The sequence below is a fragment of the Aquila chrysaetos genome, chromosome 10, assembly GCF_900496995.4.
Source record: "Aquila chrysaetos chrysaetos chromosome 10, bAquChr1.4, whole genome shotgun sequence".
NCBI lineage: Eukaryota > Metazoa > Chordata > Aves > Accipitriformes > Accipitridae > Aquila > Aquila chrysaetos.
Window position 1 is genome coordinate 13,210,792 of NC_044013.1, and position 20,263 is coordinate 13,231,054.

The 20,263-nt window shown below is 42.2% G+C and overlaps 1 protein-coding gene across 16 annotated transcripts in view; it reads left to right on the forward strand.

The window, feature by feature from the left end:
• The window catches only part of LOC115347044 (LIM domain containing preferred translocation partner in lipoma), a 353,563-nt gene extending 337,364 nt beyond the window's left edge, over window positions 1-16,199 (forward strand). For all 16 annotated transcript variants that reach the window (XM_030027920.1, XM_030027918.1, XM_041126875.1 and 13 more), the window contains one exon: window positions 1,045-16,199. In XM_030027920.1, the coding sequence (XP_029883780.1) occupies window positions 1,045-1,173 (129 nt within the window). In that variant the 3' untranslated portion in view covers window positions 1,174-16,199. The remainder of the gene's footprint in view (window positions 1-1,044) is intronic.
• The last annotated feature ends 4,064 nt before the right edge of the window (window positions 16,200-20,263 follow it).

Sequence of the window (20,263 nt, forward strand, 5' to 3'; positions counted from 1 at the left end):
GCTTCCAGGGTACACATCAGCCTGTTACTTAGGCCCAGATTTTTAAAGACACTGGGGCATTCCTACACTACATTTTGTAGAGCCTAATTCGTCATACAGCATGTCCTCATGCTGGCTGCTGAGATACCTAGGCTTCACACACATGAATGTCAGAAGTAGATGCAGTTGAGAACACAGGACACAGACACTCACTTGGCCTTGATCTCCTTGTGCCTCAGCTATCTCAAAAGGAACAACAATGATATTCCTCTTTCCACCACTTGCTTGCCAAGTATATTTACAAACAGATTTATGATGAAGAGGCATGGCCTCTAAGCAAGCCCTAATCCCCTCACTGCAGCTCCATTAGCAGTCCTGGGCCAAGTGATTGCCTGATCACACAGTGAGGGATAATTCCCAACTTTCCTAGCAGCTATGCTTAGCCTTACATACTTAGAGTCTGAGGTCTCCGGAGCAGGTTTGGGGCCTTTTAGTGGGGTTTCCATGTGCCTGTCTCAGTGACATCCTCCCTTCAGTCACAACCTTTTGGGCCCATTGCAATACAAACACAGGTGACAATTCTGGTAATGGTAGACAGGCAGGGAGTTTGCTTAGCTGTCACCCCTGGAATGGATGCTATAGCATTAACTCTTCCAAAAGAGATTACTTGTAGTCAGATATTAGTACCAAACTTCTTCCCAGTGATGCTTCTTTTTTATCCTTTTTTGCATTAATAAATATGTGCTTAAGTTTGATGTTTTCTCCAATGCTAAAGACCTTTCCTTCCTCAGAAATGTGAGGAGAATAATCTCCTTTTATTTTCAATTGGATTAAATTCAGCAGAGAGCTTGGGAACCCATCTTCTCTGAAGCATTGTCTCTTATCAGGAAATGGCTTAATCGTGAAAGACATCACGTACATCAGCTTCATGCTTTATGCTGACTCAGGCTGGATCCTGTTACAAGGTGGAGAGTGAGGAGAGAGTTTCTTTGGCTAATAGATTCTTCGCTTAATCTTCTTCTCCTTTCTTATTTACTTTGCTTTTTCTGTTTGCTTAATTCCTAGGACTGTGGTGGCCTCCTGTCTGAAGGGGACAATCAGGGCTGTTACCCTCTGGATGGGCACATCCTTTGCAAGACCTGCAACTCTGCTCGGATCCAGGCTCTGACTGCCAAGGCCAGCACTGATCTTTGAGTATCAACTGTGACCCTCCCAGGATGCCCATTGGGGGATATTGCACAAGCTTTGCATGATTTCTTTCCAGCCTAGGGTCTGAATCTGTGTTTAAAAAAAAAAAAAAAAAAAAAAAAAAAAAAAGGAAAACTGGAAGGCCTTGGAGCAAGAGGGCAGTTCGAGAGGCCATGTTCAGACTGCCCATGACAGGCACTTAATTTAGACATGACTTTTCAGGAGGGCAGCGAAGTGAGTCAGACCACCTGCTGTCTCTGCAGCTGATGGAGATGAGTGGTCACAGCACCTAAGTTATCTGCCTGTAGAAGGAGGTCTGAACATGGTCCCAACTATAATGCTGTGTTTGATTCCTGCCTCTTAAGAAGTACATGAAGGTAGAAGGTGAAAGATGGCTGAGCTAGTTCTTTCTCCCAAGTTATTTTGAGAACCTGACCAGCTCTCATTGAAGTCATGGGGAGCTTCCATTTGACTTTAATAGGATCTGCATCACCAGCAGAAGTAGCTTCACTGCCCTAGGAGGTGTGAGAGCAGACCCAGCACTCCTCTCATCACAACACAAACAATGCAACTTCAACTGTACTGCACGTAAGAGTGTAGGTGTGACCTTGTATCCTTGGGACACAGATTTGTTACCTATATTGTTTTTCTTAGGCCCTTACTTGTCTCCATTTCCTTCCAGTTCAGTAGGGTTTTTCTTCTTTTTCTTACGAAATTATATTTTGCTATTGCATAAATTTATTCAGTAGTGATGCTTCCAATTCACAATGTATGAACAATCACAGCAAGATGTGAGCTTGCACACACTATACACTACACACACACTACACACACACACAATGTGCTTTTGATTTACCAGAGGTATAAGCCAATCATGTCCATTGAAAAGGTCTTTTAAGGATGTGGGGCTGGAAACACATTTTTAAAATCCCAGTGGTTAAAAAAAAAAAAAAATGACTACATAGAACTGCAGTGCAAAGCGATGCTTACAAAAAATCTTATGCCACTCTCTCACATACCCCATTCTAATGGGACCACTGGCAGTGGTGATTTCTGGGTAGACATTTAAGCAATAGAGTCTTGTTCCATCTCTTGTTTATTGCAGTGGGAGGATTTTCCTTCACCTGTAACAGGAATTGCATCAGGCCTTGGGATATACACTTCTCTGATGTTAACACACATGATCTGGAGTTCTCATTAAAAAAATTAAGGATCTTTATTTCAACAACAGCAAAAAGGATCTTCCTAAACACATGCTGTCATTCAGTTTTTATCTTAAGAAAGCTGAAGAAGGTATTAAACCCTTCTCTATGCTATTCCAAAAAGGAAGCATTTTTTTTCCCTCTTTCATTTTCATCCCAGCCACTTATAACTTCTCTCTGGTGAAATGTCATTGCAGAAGACTGCTGGGCCAGCAGCAGCATTTTCATCTTCGGTCCAGAACTAATACATATGCCAAGGTAAATAAAAGCTGGGCACATATAATCTTTTTTTTCTCATGTTGGTGGGGGTTTTTTTAGTTTGGTTAATTAAAAAAAAAAAAAATTTAAAATTAGAAATACACAGCACTCTGAACAGCTGTAATATTCTTGTTCATGAAACCCATAATAACTAAGGTGCAAATTACAGAGGGAGTAATTTTCATATCACTGAATTGACATTAATATCTTATTTGCAGATGTAATCAAAGAAAATACTTTTCTTTGCACTTAACAAATTAAGAAGCAGAACTGAAACAGTTGCAAGCTGATTGACCATATAAGTGACAAACTGGCACATTTCAAGAGTAAGTTATAAGAATTTTTTTCATGCACCCACTGAAAAACAGTAAGAATGTGGTGCTTTCATCTTTATTCTCCATAACAGAAACCTGATATAATTATACCCACTAATGTTGAAAAGAAAAGTTAGGTGAGCTAGAGTGATAGGAAACAAAGAGGAAAAATTGAGATACTCACTGCAGCTCCTGCAAATGGTGCATTTCCTTTCAGTTCAGCACTAACCTTTATGGAAGAGCACTGTGAAATTTAATAGCTTTAGCTGTATACAGTAAATTCAAATACAGAAATACCAGTCTGAAACCTCTGTTCCTTACATGGTTTATATGTTGGCAAACTCCACCAGTGTCAGGGAAGTTTCCCAAAATTCACAGCTCAGAATAAATCCTTCTTTGTTAGAAGGGTGGCATCATTAAGCAAAGAAATCGTTCTCCACCGTCGTGGCTGTACTGAAGCAGTTTGCCTTTTTATACTAGATTTCTACCCTGGCCTTCAAGACTTTTACTGTCTCAGACGTAAACAGATTTTTTTGCACCGTGACTCCTGCCAGGTTCCGTCTGAGCTCCCACTCCTTGAACCGTGGCACGTAAGGTACTTCTGAGCTCGCTTCTTTACATGCAGTCTGCACCGCCACCAGTCAAAAAAAACTCGCAACTATTGAGCAAATCCAGTTTGAACTAACCCTACAAAAACATGGGAGGTCAGAGCTTGGATTGCTGATGCCATTGTATCCCTGTGGAAGATTTTACATCTCTGCAAGCACAGGGGAGAACGTGATGCACTCGGGTGCAGAGTAAGCCATTCATCAGGCAGCAAATGTAGCTCTGATCTTCCTTATTCTTGTTAGCGTTATATCAAGTGGCTGATGAGACGGGGTAACTGATGGAAATGAGCTATTGTGCCTTCCTGCAGAATGTGACCTAGACTAAGGAGGACCAAAGTCCAGAGCCTTTGGGCTTTTTATTGCCCTGCCACAGGCTGGACTTGGAGCAAGTCATATGGCTTCTCGTCTTCTGCCCTCTGCATGAGAGGGCTTCTTTCCAACTTCCCAGGGAGGTTATGGGAATTAAACTAATCACAGATTGACCCAAACTACTGATTTTTAGAGTTCTGTCTTCTCTTTCCAGAAAAGTTTGCTGGTATGTAGGTTTGGGATTCCAGCCCATTTTAAAGCTAAGGGCCAGCCAGGAGATCTAGATCTGAATCTTCTGTGTTATTAGGGTGCTGTGGTGAGTTGGGCTGACATGCAGGGAGGTGAGAGCCAAACTTTTCAAGCATTAAACAACCTATGGATGGATGATGTTTGACAAAGATTGAGCAGTGTTGATATGTGAGGTACTGTGGCTAATTTCTAGACCTGACACATCTGGCCAAAGGTATTATCATGCTTTTGTTTTCACCCCTGAAACACCAAACCCATCTGCCTGTTGGAAGGAGTGAGCATCTAAAACACTCTTTATTTTCTATAATGCGTGTGGTTTTGGCTTCTAAAATTGCTATAAATATATTCAGAAGATACTGCATAAATGTACATACGTCGCAGAGGCTCACATCACCCGCATGTGTATGGAAATCTCCCCTCTGATGCTTCAGGATTTAATTAGGAAATGCTGGTGGACTTACCTCAATTGCACTGCAATTAAGAACCACTGGGATATTGCTTCATCACAATATTTATCACATATTTATAATATATCCTGTTTTATCTGTTCCAAAGAAGGAGTCTTTTTGCCAAAGAGACCTTGCTTTTCTTAAGGTGGACTTCTTAGCCATGATAAAATTTCATGTCATCTGTGGCTGTGGTAATGTCCAAACTGTTCCTTTCAGAAAGAATTGGAAGATCACACAGACATTTCTGTTCAAGTCTGCAGTTTTTGCTTATGCTGCTTTGGCTTTCTCTAGCATTTGTTGGCAAGTAGGGCCTGATCCCATGATTTGTGTGGCCGGACGGGGCCCAGGAGGGTCCAGGATCAGGTTCTAATTTAGCAAAATATTTAAGCCCCTGGGGTTTGTTTAAGCACAGGCTTAAAGCCGTTGCATGGTGTGACATAAGCCATGGGTCTACAGTCATTAATACCAGCTGATTCTGTATCACCCAGTCATACAGATTTGATCTGGGTAGGATGTGGACACAGTCAAATTTCTGTCAAATTACCCAGAACACATGAAATGGGTCCTGTGTCACCCTTATGACAACTGCAGGAAGGCACCCAGTGGCTGATCCAACATAACATTTGGACAACAGGATGATGAGTTATCACAAGATCAGTGCTTTGTGTCGGGTGGCTGTGGCACTTTCCATATGTCACAAGTAGCCCTGCAGCCAGTTTTGCTGTATCTTTGAACCATGGCTTTAAAACTGTCTGCTTAAACTTTCTCCAGAAGATTGGGTTGCCTTGGTTACAGCCCAATCCTTAAGCACATCCCCAAGGCTAACGCTAGTATTTTGTGAATGTGATGGTTTTATTGTCACTTATTTTAATCATTGCTTGAACATTGCTTTTAAAAACAGAAAGCAACACAATTGCCTTAGCCTATGAGATAATGCACCTTTAATTTTATTTTTGGTTTTCTAATGTTTTAATTCTGGATTTTTATCACAGCTGCGAAACACTGGGGTAATGACTTAATCATAGAAGTGTGGGAGTACCAAAGTGTTTATCATAGTGAACTCTACATAATAGCATTCAACCTGATGGCAGGAGTGAGACTTTCATGAGACACAGGCCTTAAGTTGACTTTCTGCCTATCAACAAAATGTGCCTGAGAAGAATGACAAAAAAGTGTCTTTTAGAGAAATGGTGGTTGTTGAAGAGAATATGCAACAAGTCATACTGAAATCTCTTTGGACCTGTTATGGCTGGTGCCTGGCCATGGTCAGCTAAGCCTAGCTTAGGTTTGATAAATGCTGGTTCCTTTTGATTTTGAGAAAGTCCAGCAGATGAGGGATAACAGGACCCAAGAGAAGGTCCTTGAGGGAAATTCTGTGTCTTTGCCCTCCTTCAGCATCAGAGATAAATGTTAGACACCTGGAGCTTCAGCTGAATGGCTCAAAAAGGATTTGAGTTTCTAACTGTTTTCTATTGATATCTGGTTCCTGCAGTTGGTTCATCATGTAGGTTTGCTATTTGTTCACTGAGCTGGGTTGACTACACCTTATATAGACTTCAATACTGTAAGTCAAGGCTATCAGAGAGAGGCGTGCTGAAGAATCTCATTGTGGTGAAATTCACACGAGAAAACACTAGTGATGGTAATCGAGCGTTTGTTGCCAAAGGATAGCAGGAACTACTTAGTACTATCTAGAGGTTAGTAAAGTACAAACTAAGAGAGAGCTGTGAGAACACTATTTCCAGTTAGAGCTGGTCACAATTTTTACACTAAATTATGTGATGTCGGAAGGGCTATTTTTTTAATGAGAAATTCTCTCTTTTTGCAACGTTATCCACAACAGCTTGGGTTTTCTTTGCTATTATTATTAAAACCATATTGAATTTTTATCTAAATAAATTTCAGAATTGTTAACAAATATTTTCATTTCTCAAAACCCCATGTCATCTTCCTCAGTTTTTTGTAGTTCTTGGGTTTCGTCTGCTGGTAAATTGAAGTTTCTGTGATGATTTTGAAAACTTCTTTGGATAAAAATTCTATTTGAAAACAAGCACATGTGTTCTTGGGAAATGGTTCAATATTGGACCTGGTGACATTAAAAAAAGCTTTGAAACTTTTCACAAGATATTTTTTCCCTATTTTTAACTAGTTTTGCTAATTTTGAAGTCACTGCTTCCTTTGTTAGAACAATCCAAATAATGTGACTCTTCTTAAAATAACAGTGTTACTTCTGTTGGGTTCATTTTTCTTTCCCGTCTTAAAGCCATGGAGTGGCTGGCTATGGGGAGTGCCAGGGTCTTTTTCTGTGGCAATTGCAATTTTCTTCTTCGTTTTTTTTATTTTGTCCCTGAAATTACTGAAGAATATAAGCACATTATGGCAACTGCCACAAAGATCAAGAGATATTGATTTAACTTCATCTCCACATACCCTTCTGGGCTTGGGAATGGCATTTCTCCTTAAACATTTCTAGAAATACTACCTGGCTTCCTCAGCATTTCAGGTTTGAATCTGCAACAGTTGGTTGCCCGACTAGCATTTGGAGCATGAGAAAGAGTAGACTTTAAACTTGTGAAATTGTAACATTCACCCAGCATCTGAAATCTAAGAAAAAAACATAACCTTGGTAGATTTCCTGGTGGACATTGTGGAACAGCGTTCATTTCAGCCTGGAAATTCTCCGCTGTGATCTGAAAAAACTAAGCTCAAACACTTGCAAACCGCTCTGGCATATGCACTCACACGCACACGTAAGGTGGCTGTGGGGCTACAACTAAGTAGAAATACAGGCTGCAATATTGCGCACTGCTATTTATACCCCACTGGGCTTTATTCTTGGCTACGTGTTCCTGGTCTCTTTGGCTTCATGTTACATGTGGAGGCAATGGGGTTGATCACTGGTATCAAGAGCATTCAGTTCAAACTTTTTTTTTTTATTTTGCTGTTTGTCCACATTTCTCATCATACCTAGATCTTCTAGAAAATGAGGAAGGAAACAGAAGGCTCAGGTGGTGGCATAACCTTTACATTTCCAGGGGCAGAGTCCCTCACCAAGACCATGACACTTGGAGCGTCTCTACTTTTTTGCCTCTGCCTCCCTTTGTCTGCAAGCAGCTCTCTTACTCGCTTTTTCCATTTGCTCAACGTGTACTCATCTTTGCAGTGAAGATGGTATGTTACTTACTTCACAGAGGTATTGTGAGTCTTAGCTAGTAGTTGGAAAAACTTTTCCAGATCTTTAATCCAATAGTTTTGAGCATCCATAGTATCAGTGGCCTGCCACATGGATATCAAAGAAAATGATTATAATTATTGCTTTTAAAATGATTATGAAATTGTGCCTTACTTTTTCAGTCATATTTAACCATATAATTTAGAACCACATGATTGCAGGGATTTATCATGAAGAAATTTGTTTGAAGGATAGTTTGTTTGTTTTTAAATATTTTTTTCTCCAAAACCAAATTTATTAGTTTTTTCCTCTTTTATTTTTTCCTCCAGTTTTATTCCTTTAATATGTTTGTGTAAAAGGGCAGCCAGAATTTGCATTCATGAGAGACAGAAGATTTTATTTGGTCTTGTATGTGGAACTTTCATTTTCTTTTATGTTCCTTCAGGAAAATTCCTCTCTGCCTGATTACTCATACTTAGATGTCTTTAAATGTAGGCTGACCAGTAAGGGTTTTTTGTTGTTGTTTAATTTAGTGTGTGGTTTGCTTTGTGGTTTCTTTTTTTTTAATTAACCAGATATCGGGTGCTTCGGAGGCATTGCACATCGATGCCGAATGTTAATGCTAATTTTCATAGAAGAGACAAAATTAGAGTCTTTCCCTGTCTCCAGTGCAGTTTTGTTACTGTTTTGTGTACAACACTAATATTAAGCCAGACTGTAAAGGCAAAATACTCAGAGTGACCTACTTCCATTCACCAGCAAGAATCCTTTGTCAGCTGACTCCTGTTTGTTTGTTCATTTTTAAATGTCGGTTTACAGAACGAGCATCTCCTAAAGATGAAAGAAAACAGTGTTTTCATGTGCAGGAAATTTGGGGTTGCAGTAACAGAACATTTTCTTTGTGAATTTGGATGTCATGGTGTTTTAAGCTCCTGCCTGGAGCCTAAATCAATTTGGCCTCTCATCCAGTTCATCTCACTGGTGCTCCTGAAAGGCTGCAGCCCTGCAAAAGCTCATGCAGCATTTTTGGCTGCTTTCCCTTGCTCCCATTTGGTACATATTTGCACAATTTAACTGAGCTTTTCTTTCTGCTGAAGGTCAGATGCAAGCGATATGAAACACTAAACTTTATAAACAAGCAAAGCCATTTCAACCACAGCATTTTGGACTAGAATGGATTTTTAGGTGGCGCACTGTCTGCTGGCCTTTGGAGAGGGGATCCTGAGACTACATTGGACTGGAACAGGATGCAAAGCCACAAGCTTTGGTTTTTTTAATAAACTACTTACTGTAATCCAGCTACACAGTTTCAGCCTCACACTTCAGAAGAAGATTCCAGCAGCAATGCACGTACAGGCACTTTCTCTCTTGCAGAAAGTGAAACTTTCCCAACCAGAGTAAATTTAACCTATTGCATAAGATGCTGGAAGGTTTTTTTTTTTTTTTTCCTTGGGATTCTCGCTGTAACCTCTATGTGCAGAGGATGAATAGCTTTTCTTTTCCCCCCCCTTTTTTTTTTTGACAAGATTAGATGTTGCATATTGATGAGCTAGCATTTCAAAGGTCCGTGGGGCTTTGGAACGTATTAAGAATCTCTGAAGCTTAATATTCACCATGTTTTAAATATTCAGAAGGAAAAATCTGCATAAAATGGCTTTTGATAAATACATTCTAGGGATTCTTTCTTTCTATCTTATGCAAGCGTTGTGGGGATTGTGTCAGTGCCAGTTTTGTTCCAAAGTGTCTTTTGTTTCCGCGCTTCAGGACCATTTTGATCCCATTTGTATGCCCAGTGCTTGTCCTGAAGTCTTTTATGGTTTCTACTGCAACTGTACAGCAGGCAGGTGGATGTGACCAAGGCAAAGATGCAGCTGAGCATTGTAACTCCTGAGTGTCTGCTTGATTGCTCCCCTCCTTATGACAGCTGGGCACATCCAGCCTCTTTCTGCGCCTGCTTTTCCTGTTGCAGGTTGGGATTAGTCCAGTGGTCAGGCCTGACTGAGATCTTTCTGCAAAGGTGCTCCACACCATTGGGGATTTGAGAATGGAGAGGGCAAGATCCTGGGTGCAGGAGCAAAGCAAAGTGCCATTCAGTGCATCTCAGATCTCACAGGGCAGTTTCCCCTTCCTTGGATGTCCCTCTTTGGTAAGAGTCTCAGCAGCAAGAGAAGTGCTTTTAGGAGAAATCCTCCCTTGGGGATGCCCTATTTCCCATGCTGTTGAAAATCCGATTGAAGCTTTAGATGAGGAGGATCAGTTATGGGATGCAAACACGCAGCTATTTTACTGTATTATTAACTCTCTCGTTTGCCTTACCCTTGACATCCCATGGTGCCTGCCATGGTGCACAGGACAGCTTCTTTTGTCCTGCTTACATGCAGCCTTGACTTTGTCACGCCAGTCCCTGTTGAATCAGTGCCTGGTACTTGTTCTCAGGACAGCTCTGGCTTGGACAGCTCTGGCTTGGTCCAAGGGCATCTCCTGCTCCTATGCAAAAGGTGGTGCTTTCAGGTTTTGGCTCACAGATAGCGCAGCCCTTTCAACCTCACCTTTCCCCTCTCACGTATTCCTGGCAGAAGTAGGATTTTAAATATTTCATAGCATTCTTCTTTCTTCTTCCTTTTTGCCAGATGCCTTGAAAACATTGTCAGATTACGATCTGGGTGGGGGTTTTCAGGATCGATTTCCTTTCCTTCTTGATTGCATGGTGTAGGTTTGCAATGAGGGTTTTGTCCTTTTTTTTTTATTCCTTTTTTCTTTTTTTTTTTTTAGTCTCACAGAACAGATGCCTTCAGTTTACGCAGAGAAAGATTGTCCATGATTAGAGCTAATCCAGGATGGCAGGATTGGACCCCCACAGTGAAAGCTAGAAAAGTGATTGCAAAAGTATTCTGTTTCTCCTTTATTAATTGCACAGGAAGTTTCCACCGAAGGCTCATGTAGCACAACTGGCCTATGTAATAAGTAGCAGGGCCTGTAATTACAGTCTGTCTTCTGATCCTATCTGTGCTCTGACTTTCTAGGCACCACAGTTCTATTTACATCTGTGTCTTTGTCAGCTTTTAAATTTTTGATTGGTCACTAAGGGAAGTAGAGCACAAGCCGTGAGCCCTGTCAAGGTGCAGCAAGTCTAAACGAGAGAGTCCTTCTCAGGTATCTGCCTGATTTGGGACACGGAACAGAGCACAGGGAACAGGAGGGGGTTTACCAGCCATGCAGCAGAGGGAGCAGGCTGCATGCCAATTGGGTATCTTTCAAGATCTTGGAATCTTTGTAGGACTGGAAATTTGAACCTTTTACAGGTCTTAACTAGTGTACTATCCTGTGAGGGAGTTTATATATCAGCATTTCTTTGCTCAGAGCAGTTTCTACAGGATTTGACCTTTCTTTTCTGTAAGATTTAGGGGTTTATGGTTGCAAAGAGATCCTTCCACGTATGGCAATGAGGAGGGAGATGTCTTTTGGCATCTTGCAGAGAAGCCGTGCTAGAAATCCTGGTATCGATGTGTAAAGCAAGAGTAACTTGAGTGGAAGGGGGAAGGCAGTGATTTACACGTGCCTCAGTACCAGGTTCACCAGCTCTGAGCACCAGTGAGCACAGCCTCAAGCAGATTGGCTCGCTGGGGTTTCAATCCTGAGACCTGGCAATAAGTAAATGGGCTCCTTGTGAAAGTGTTTGGTGCTGGTCGCTCTGGCAGTAATCTCTTGTCTCTTTGGAAACGTGCACTAGTAGGGTAAAACTACAGAATGGTGCCCCCCAGTCTTTTTCTTTAAGGCATACTCCCAGTGCTATGTTTAATCAAGAGGAATGAAAGCCATTGTGCGAATACTATACTCTATGCAAAAAAATATTAACAACCCACTATGGATACTTTTAATGTCCATTAAACTGTTATGCAAATTGTCCCTTTTCTGCAGCTTGCACTGATACTTAATTATTTTTGGTCTGACTTCTGTTAAAAAAAAAAAAAGCTCAATTATTTTTTAATTTTTTCTAACTCTACTTCTAAGAAAGTTGATTCTTTAAAGGAAAAAAAACTTAGTTTCGAACATGGGTTTTTCAGGCTTCGAAATTAATAATTTCTACACCTGACCCAGTTCCTGCAGCTGCCAAAAAAGAAAAGAGAAAGCTATTTAAATTTCTCATAGAACCATTTATCTCTTAAAATATGCCAAGGCAATTTGAGGTGGGGGTGGAGACTCAGCTATTTATCTCAGCAGCTTGATTTTTCTCTTTATGTTTCTAACTGTCAAGGGAAAAAAAACCGGTAGGAAGCTATTCTTGGGCTATTATTGATGTATTGTGTTGCCATTATGCAGGATGTCTGCTTTGCTATATACGGAAGGACATTAATAATAGCCATCTCTCCTGCCCCCACCCTCGGTTCCTCTTTGGGAAGATACGGTTTAAACTGGAGCATCTGCTGTGTTCAAATTGCTGCGCTCTCCTCCCCTTCCCCCAGTTCATTCCCAAACTAGGTTTGGAAACAGGGCTAAGGGAATAAGGAGGCAGGTTATATTTGCCATTTTTCTGCCTACTTGTGTGGTTGCTCCAGGCAAGTCATTTCCATGCCGTGTACCTGTCTACCCTCTTCCTTCCCGTGTGTTGCCCCTCCTTTCATTTTAAGTTCATCAGTACAAAAAAAAACCCTTTCTTGCTGTCTTTTTCTCACAGGGGCGGGCTGGCAGAACGGGCTCAGCAACAGACCTCTGATTTGTTATTACCCAGCATTTCATATCCAGAAACTTTGGTTTCATTATTTCCCATAAGTAGGAAAATGTATTCCTGTTCCCATCCCTCCTACCCCAGGTTTAAAACATTGTTATGAAACTTTTAAAGGGTCCATCCGCTTGTTTAAAGACTCGGATGCTTGTTTTATTTTTGGAAGCAGAGTGTATGGTGAACAGGAATAGTTTGATGTTTGAAAAATAGCCCCAATTCAGCATTCCCCTGAAGTGCGGGAAGTCCTGTCTCCGCAGGTCTGTGCCAGCAGCGTGACGGCCCGGAGAGCAAAGCCGACTTGAATAGGAAAAAGAACTGGCCTGCCCCATTTCATCTGTAAGAAGAGAGAGGTGAAAATAATAAATGTGGCAAAGAATAAAGGGCATAATTGCTCTGATTTTTTTTTTTTTTTTAATGGCTGTTCCTACATCTCATGCTAATTTTGCTCCATAGAAGCTTTGCTTATTCAGCATTTCTGATAGGAACATGTCCTTTTTCATGGTGTCATTTTTCTTTACTTGTCATTTGTGGTGTCCTAGTCTTGCTCTGGTCCCTATATGGTATGGAGCCATTTTGGTTTGGGCACCGAATTAAAACAAAGTTAGGAGCTCTGTCCAGGAAAGCTCACCTAGAGTTTAGGACCAGAAAATGCAATCAGAATATTTTCCAGTTCTGATATAGGGAGGTTTTCCAAATATGAATTCTAGATAGGACAAATGCCTTCATTTGGGAAAGCACTCAGATTTCAGAATGAAAGGGAGATGGCCATTCAGGGTAGTTTCTTGTTGCTTTTATTGTCTTCCTTGGTGGTGGCCAAGGAGAAAAATGCCACCCTCTGAAGTGTTCCCTAAGCTAGAGCCCAAGCCTAGCACCTGCTCTGCAAACATTTGCTCCAGCTCCAGCTTGCCATGCTGCTGCAGCATGGGAGTGAGGAAGACCTACTAATGAAGCAAGGTCCACCTCATCCTCTCCATAGTCAGAGCTGCTCCCCGTGGTGAGTCCATGTCCAGCCTAGGGCTTGATCCTGCCTTCCTAGTGCAAGTATTTTTGCCAGAAGCAGGTGTTTTCTCTCTGCCGTTAGCTATGGGATTGTGTGCAATGATTAGGATTTGCAGGGAGGGAGAAGATCCTGTTCCAATTAGGCTGCCTTTGTGCTAATGTTTCATTCAGGGCTGTATGAGATAAGAGCAGTTTGCACTGAAATGCACAGCCGGAGGTTGTAGTTTGCGTTTCAACTATGTTGAGACGGTACCCATTGAAAACGCAGAACTGGGGCACTTTTTTACATCTGCCAGTGCTTTACTGACAGCTCTGTATGGGTTGGAAACCCATTTTGGTTTGGCAAATGGACATTTTCTGCCTTGTCCCCTCAGCCTGATCTAGTTCTTTGCTTTATCCACCTAAAAAGTAGTATTTCTAATGTGCCTAATGCCTAAGCACCTGACAAGCATCTAAGCAGAACAACCAGCAAGGTGAAGAGTAGGCTATTAACAGAGCCGCTTTTACAAAAAGCTTATTCCACTTTCTTCACTATATGCCTTTTCAGAGACCTGCAGTGCTCCTTTATGGGCAGCAGAGAAATAGCCCTAGTGCCGAGCAGGGATGGGAACTATGAGAATGATGTAGAAGAGAAGTAAGAGGTTAATTTTGAGCATCTGTTCTCCGTTGGGATAAGCAAAGCAATGGCTTATCCCATCAGCACTGCTTGTCACATTACTTAACACACCTCATTGTCTGGTAGGCAACTATTCAGTAGCAGAGGTACTTGAGTATATCTCCTCAAACGTCTCTTATCTTATCAGAACTCCAGAGTCGTTCATATCTGGAGATTTTATTCGCTTAATATTGTCTCTTACAAGCTCTCCATTATTCATTTTTTATATAACATTAGAAGAGAAAATTTGAACGTGAACCAAAGGCTGGGTGTTTGATTGGTGCTACTGTATTAAAAAGGCTGATGTGCTCTCACTTTCAATCCCCCAAATCATGTTTTAGGAAACTTCTCCCTGCTGTGGTCAGAGAGGAAATGCAAGGTTTATTGGAAAAGCAGCAAAGGGAAGGGTTTGATATTTTGATGCTCAGTAGTTCACCACTGTGACCTCCCTCTGGAGAGTGAGGACTGAGTATTGGCAGAGGTATGGGGACAGCAAAGTTAACGCTTGGACTTTCTCATGATCATGCTAGACAGGATCTGCCTTGGTGAGACTTCAACTTCCCTTAAGGGTCCTATAGTTTCCCATACCACAGCTTGTGTTTTGGACTGTCAGAGAGACTGGAGGGCAGCCCCCAGTGCCTTCCCTCCAGTTAGTCAAATGAGAGACCAGGAGTACTAATTCTGCAGTTTTGGTAACGGCACTTTCCAGCTCAGAACAAACAGCAGAGGTTTTGTTGTGTTTCAGAGCGTAATCTCTCACACTGGCCTTACCTGTGGGCTGATACAAGGGGGTCTGAACCACACATGGGTCATTCCAGAAGGATTCCTCTTGGCTAAATGCCCCATGGCAAACCCACCAAGGGCTGGGAGATGGGCTTAGATCTTTCAAACTGCAAGGAGGAAGTGCCCCCAGGAACGTTTGTCCTATGTAGCTGCTATGCTTTGGCCTATCCCTGCCAACTGTAGACCTGTCTGCTCTAGGGTTCACCAGTGATGATGTTTATTGGATGTGCAGTAATTCATAGTGGATGACTAGGCTAGGTTTGAGGTGGTATTTCAGCTTTATAGTAGCTGTTGGTTTAGCCCTTGAGATAGAGAAGGTTTTGCATTGTTGCCTTTGTTGCAGTTGGGAGGGGAGCGTGACTGACCACGCTTCTCCTTGTCCTGCGCCAGCAGACAGAGGCTCTCAGTGGTATGGGAAGCATCTTCCTTTTAAATGTGAATCACTAGCCTAGGTATCTGGGCAAGAAAGGGGCACAAGGAGGCATTCCCTATATGAGGGATGCCTTCTGCTGCACACTCCATGCCCTCAGATCCTAATGAAGTAACATTACTTGAGCTATATTAGGACTGGTCTCCTATCTGTCGTAGCTCGGGGGTACCAGTTTTACCCCTTGCTGAGCACAAGCACTACCCAAGTCTGTGAGGGGCCCAATCCTGCTGCCATTGGAGTTTTCCCAAATCCTGTGAGTTGCTGAGTGCACCTCCTGTGAGCTGCTGAGTAGCCTCCCTTGCCACCGAACCCATCAGGCCACTTGTCTCCTTCGTTGACTACATCCATAGGGCTTTGAGGGCACTCAGGAAACGCAATCAGCACCTTACAGGATTGGTCCACTAGGTAATATATGAAGTTTTTTCTCTGGTAACTTGTGTGCATGAATTGAAAACCATTTATTCCAGTTTGTTCTGAGGACAGATGCAGCATATACACGTTTTCTATATTTATAAATATATATAGATATATATATTTTGTTCTCAGCTAGTTACCTCTTCTAAACTGCTATTTTCAGAGCAACCGGCATATATTTTTTATTCAACACGTAAAATGACTTTTTTACAGTAAGAGAATGAAAGCTGTTTTAAGCATGTGTTTTCTGTATTTTTATTACGCATTATCCAATTATATTGAGATGTATTTTCCTCTTTGCTCTGCTCTTTCAGTTGTTATCCTTGTTATCAGTTATGCTTTTCTAATGTTTTGTAAGGGAAAATAAATATGCAAAATCGCCAGATGCCTTTTTTCTTTGCAGAAGAAGTATCACAAATGCTTTTTTATTACATTTTACCAATCCAATAAACTCCTTATAAATTTCATTTTTGTTTGCTAGCGTGTGAAATTATTTTTCAAGTCAAATGGTATTTACTTTCTCCCAACCTCCACCTGCAATTATGCTTCATATCCTCCATCTCTCTCTCTTTCGGGTTCAAAATTTCACTGTGTGGCTCCTCAACATACTTAATTCAAGAGCCTCTTTCACTGTTGGGTGAAGCAATGATGCTAGAAATATGTCACAAGAGAGGCTACCCCGTGTTTGTACTGGCCGTCTCTTGATGAATTTTGTGCTGTCTTAAATACGTGCACCTTTGCAGGAGAGCGCTCCATCCCTAAACTGTGAGGTTATCACAGAGGTGGGTTATATGCTGAGGTTGTCTCAGTATTTTGAGTATTCTCAAATTTGCGTTCCAATGGGGTAACAGCAGATCCAAACACCTTGGTTTGCAGATGAATGGAGGAACATTATTCAAACTATTACGGGGAGAGTAGAAGGAAGTGTGGTTTGCAAAGCCTATCTCTTCTAGGAAGTTTTGTTCCCTGTCCAGTAAATAATCTGGATTGTTCCCGGTCCAGTCCAATCGGCTTCAAAAATACCAGTGATCACCACACAGCCTGACCTTCACCTCTCCAGTCAGAGAACCTGGCACAGCACCAAACCCTCACCAAACGCTTTCCCTGACTGAAATGCTTCAAGTGACGGGGAATCCAGTGTATCCTGGTAAGCTTTTCCAATGACTGTTTCTTAGCCGCTAAATATCTGCACCCTGCTAATAGCCTCTGTTTTTCTACCCTCTCTATCCTTGGACCTTTTTATAAAAGCCCTTTGCTCTCAGAAATCTCCTGTGCAGACAGCACAGGCTGTCTTCAAGGTGGGATTCATCTCAATGAACTTTAGCAGCATGGAAGACAGCTTTGTTGTCCAAGGTGGCCCTCTAGTCGGTGAAGATCTGTCATCTTTTCTTTAGGTGAGCGTCTGAGACAGGTTTGGTTTGTGTCTTTAAGGATTAAATGAGATGAATTAACATCCTCCATTAATATCAGCAAAAGTAGTTTTCTTAAAACAGTTTTTTCACGGAGTTGTGGAAAGATCCCAAGGCACACAATAGAGCTAAACCCATTCCCTGTTTGTCACTCCCAACAAAATTTTATCTAGCATCCCCTTGAAGACATCCACAGATGGAGATCCCACAACCTCCCTTGGCAGCCCATTCCATAGCGGCATTGCCTTCACCCTTGGACAGTCTTTCCTACCGTCCAGACTAAATATTCTTGGCTGCAAATTAAATCTCATACTTTCTTTCCCACCTCCACTGAACACGAAGGACTTCTTTAGTAGGTTATGTGTTGTCAGGGAATGCTTGTTAGCCATGGAAGGAGGTACAAGCAGCAGCTTCGCTCCCAGCTCCTCCTCCCCTTCCCCAGGGGACTTTAGGAAGGGCCTGTGTTCTCCCTCAGGAAAGGATGAACTCTTCAGCTTGTTCCTACAGGACATGGGAGTCTAACAGGCTTTGTCTTGGCAGTAAAGGGAGTGTGATGGTGTAGGCTTTCAAGTCCCTTCAAACTGCTATATAGTTTTCCAAACTCGATATTATTACTTCCTTTATAGCACAAGGTGTTTTTTCCTAACCTTGTAACGATGGAAAAGTTCCAGGGATATGTTGTCCACACACAAATCAAAATGCATTATCAGGCCGGGGGCCAGAGGCGAGGGCCAAGGGTGGGGGAGCTATTCATTCGATAGTTTGGCGCTGCTTTTCTTGCAGTCAAAGGCAACGAGAATCCTTTGAAGACAATGATAGCTTTGGGAGTGAAGTGTATCTAAAACCCAGGTGCCAAGGCTAGCCATAGCAGGGGTTTAGGGTGGGGTGGAGGCAATGTAGACTCTCTGGCAGCCCCACAGGTTGCTCTGTTGGTGACATTCCTGGTCAAATGAAGAAGCAGTTGTATAGCTGCATTCTTCCGATGCGATGGCTGTCTCCAACTGTGGCTATGGTAGATTTAACCACCTGGTTTAAACAAAGATGGGTCTTGTATCTTTGTCTTGAAGATATCTGGCTAATTTGCTGTATGACTTTCTCTGTGTAACAAATGGAGTTGTGTTACTAAGCAAGGATGACTTTCGCTTTCTAGTCAATTTTGAGAAGACCTCGGGGGCCTTCTAAGCTTCCTTGGGGGTTTTCAAAGCTGGGAACAAACTTGGAAAGCTGGGGAATCTGTCCACAGTGCCAGTCTTAGCAGGCAGTATTGGTGTTCTGGGCAGGGTTCATCTCTTCCATCTCTAATAGTTTGGGAGAGAAGAGTCCAATGCAAGCAAACTGCAGGGCTCCCTCTGTGATAGATGGACACCTCCAAAGGGCCATTCCTTCAACATCTCTTAGACACCTTCTTCATGGCAGGACAAACTGTTTTCTGGAGATAACTCTCAGTCCATTAACTGTCAAGGGGCTCTGAAAGACCAGCATAGACCAGACCTCTCACTTTCAGACAACTGAAATCGGAGGTGATAAATGGACACAGTGAGTATGCTCTTTCACTGCCCTATTCCCCACAAAATGGCAAGTGGCTGGCTGCGTAACACAGCACCACCTCTGCTGCAAAAACAAGCAGGCAGGGAAAGGAGGGAAGAGCAGTTTGGATGGGGCTGTCAGGAAAACTGCTGCTGTAGTGTCACCTGTCACAACCTGCCAGGGTCATACAAGACAGTGCCACTCCTCAGGTGACACAGAGGAGCTCCCTTCCCCAGGGAGATTTTGGGAGGAAGGCTGGGAGTTCTCTGCCTCTGGTCTGCTCGAGCAGATCCAGGCACTTTTGGTAACGGTGAGTCAAAGCGGGGGAAGCCTACACCTCTTTTGCTACTGAGAGTTTCTGGGGAAAATGTTTTATTGATACTGAATCCACTTAAAATACACAAGGTCAGTCCTGGAGCGGAGCACAGACATAGCAACTGCTTTTGAAGTGCTAACTGCACCTTCAGTGCGGTGTCACCAGGAGATGTACATGACACTGTTTTCCACAAGGTAAGGAAAAATTAATAAGCCCAAATCGGTGCATGGCAGAATGAGCTGCTTTTTTATCTTACAATATTGTTGATGTTGGACTGAATCTGCTGTCTTAAAGTATAAATATAAAGACGCTGCTAAATCATCACTATTTCAGCAACTAATTAAGGGGTAATGCTCATGGTGCAGCAGTATATGAAGCAATAAACGGCTTTGGCGGCTGATTAAACGCTGGCACTGAGGCATTTAATTACAGCAAAAGCCAATTACCATGCGCATATTCCGACACCATGGACATTACTCCTGTTCTATGACAGAACAAGGAAAGGCAATAAACCATGCTATAGAGACGTATAGTATAGGACTCTAGCTTTGCCAAAACCAGCACCCTTCCTCTCCACTGGCTCTGAAATGAGGGCTCAGTCTCCATAGGGAAGGCTCAAAACAAAGTCACAGAGTAAAAATTCTTTGTAATTTATAGGACTCACTTAAGATCTAGAAACAGAGTCAAATATTGCAGATCCTCCCTGTACTAACCTGTACTATGCATTTGACCATTTGTAGAAAATAATATTCCCACGCTTGGGCAACAGGTGCATTTAAAGCCTCACCTTAGTATATTTAGCATTGATGGGCAAGTCAGTGGCACTGATGGAAAAGGTTATGCGTAGCCTTTTTTTTCCTTCAGTTATTGCATTGCAGAAAGCATAATCGGTTGCAAACCACCACATGCCATTCTTCAGCTAATTGATTTAAAAGCTGGAGTCTGATTTTCACAGGCTTTCAGCTCTTGCACCATCCATTTGACTTAACCAGCTCAGCACCTCTTCAAATTAAGCCCTCGTTCTCTTTAACCAGAAGTGAATTCTTCCTTTTGAAGGAGTTTCCTAGAGAAATTCTCTCTTAGAAAATCCTTGGCACGAAACCTTAGCCAGCCTTGGCATGCAAACCTGCCTCACGCTGGCATTAACAAGCCTCTTATTTAAATGTTGATGAGCTCTTTGCTGCCAGTTAGCAATGGGAAATGCAGTCTGTGTGTTAAACGAGAGCTGGGAATGACTTCCAAATACCAAAATGTTTGTTAAACTCGCGGCCCACCTCTT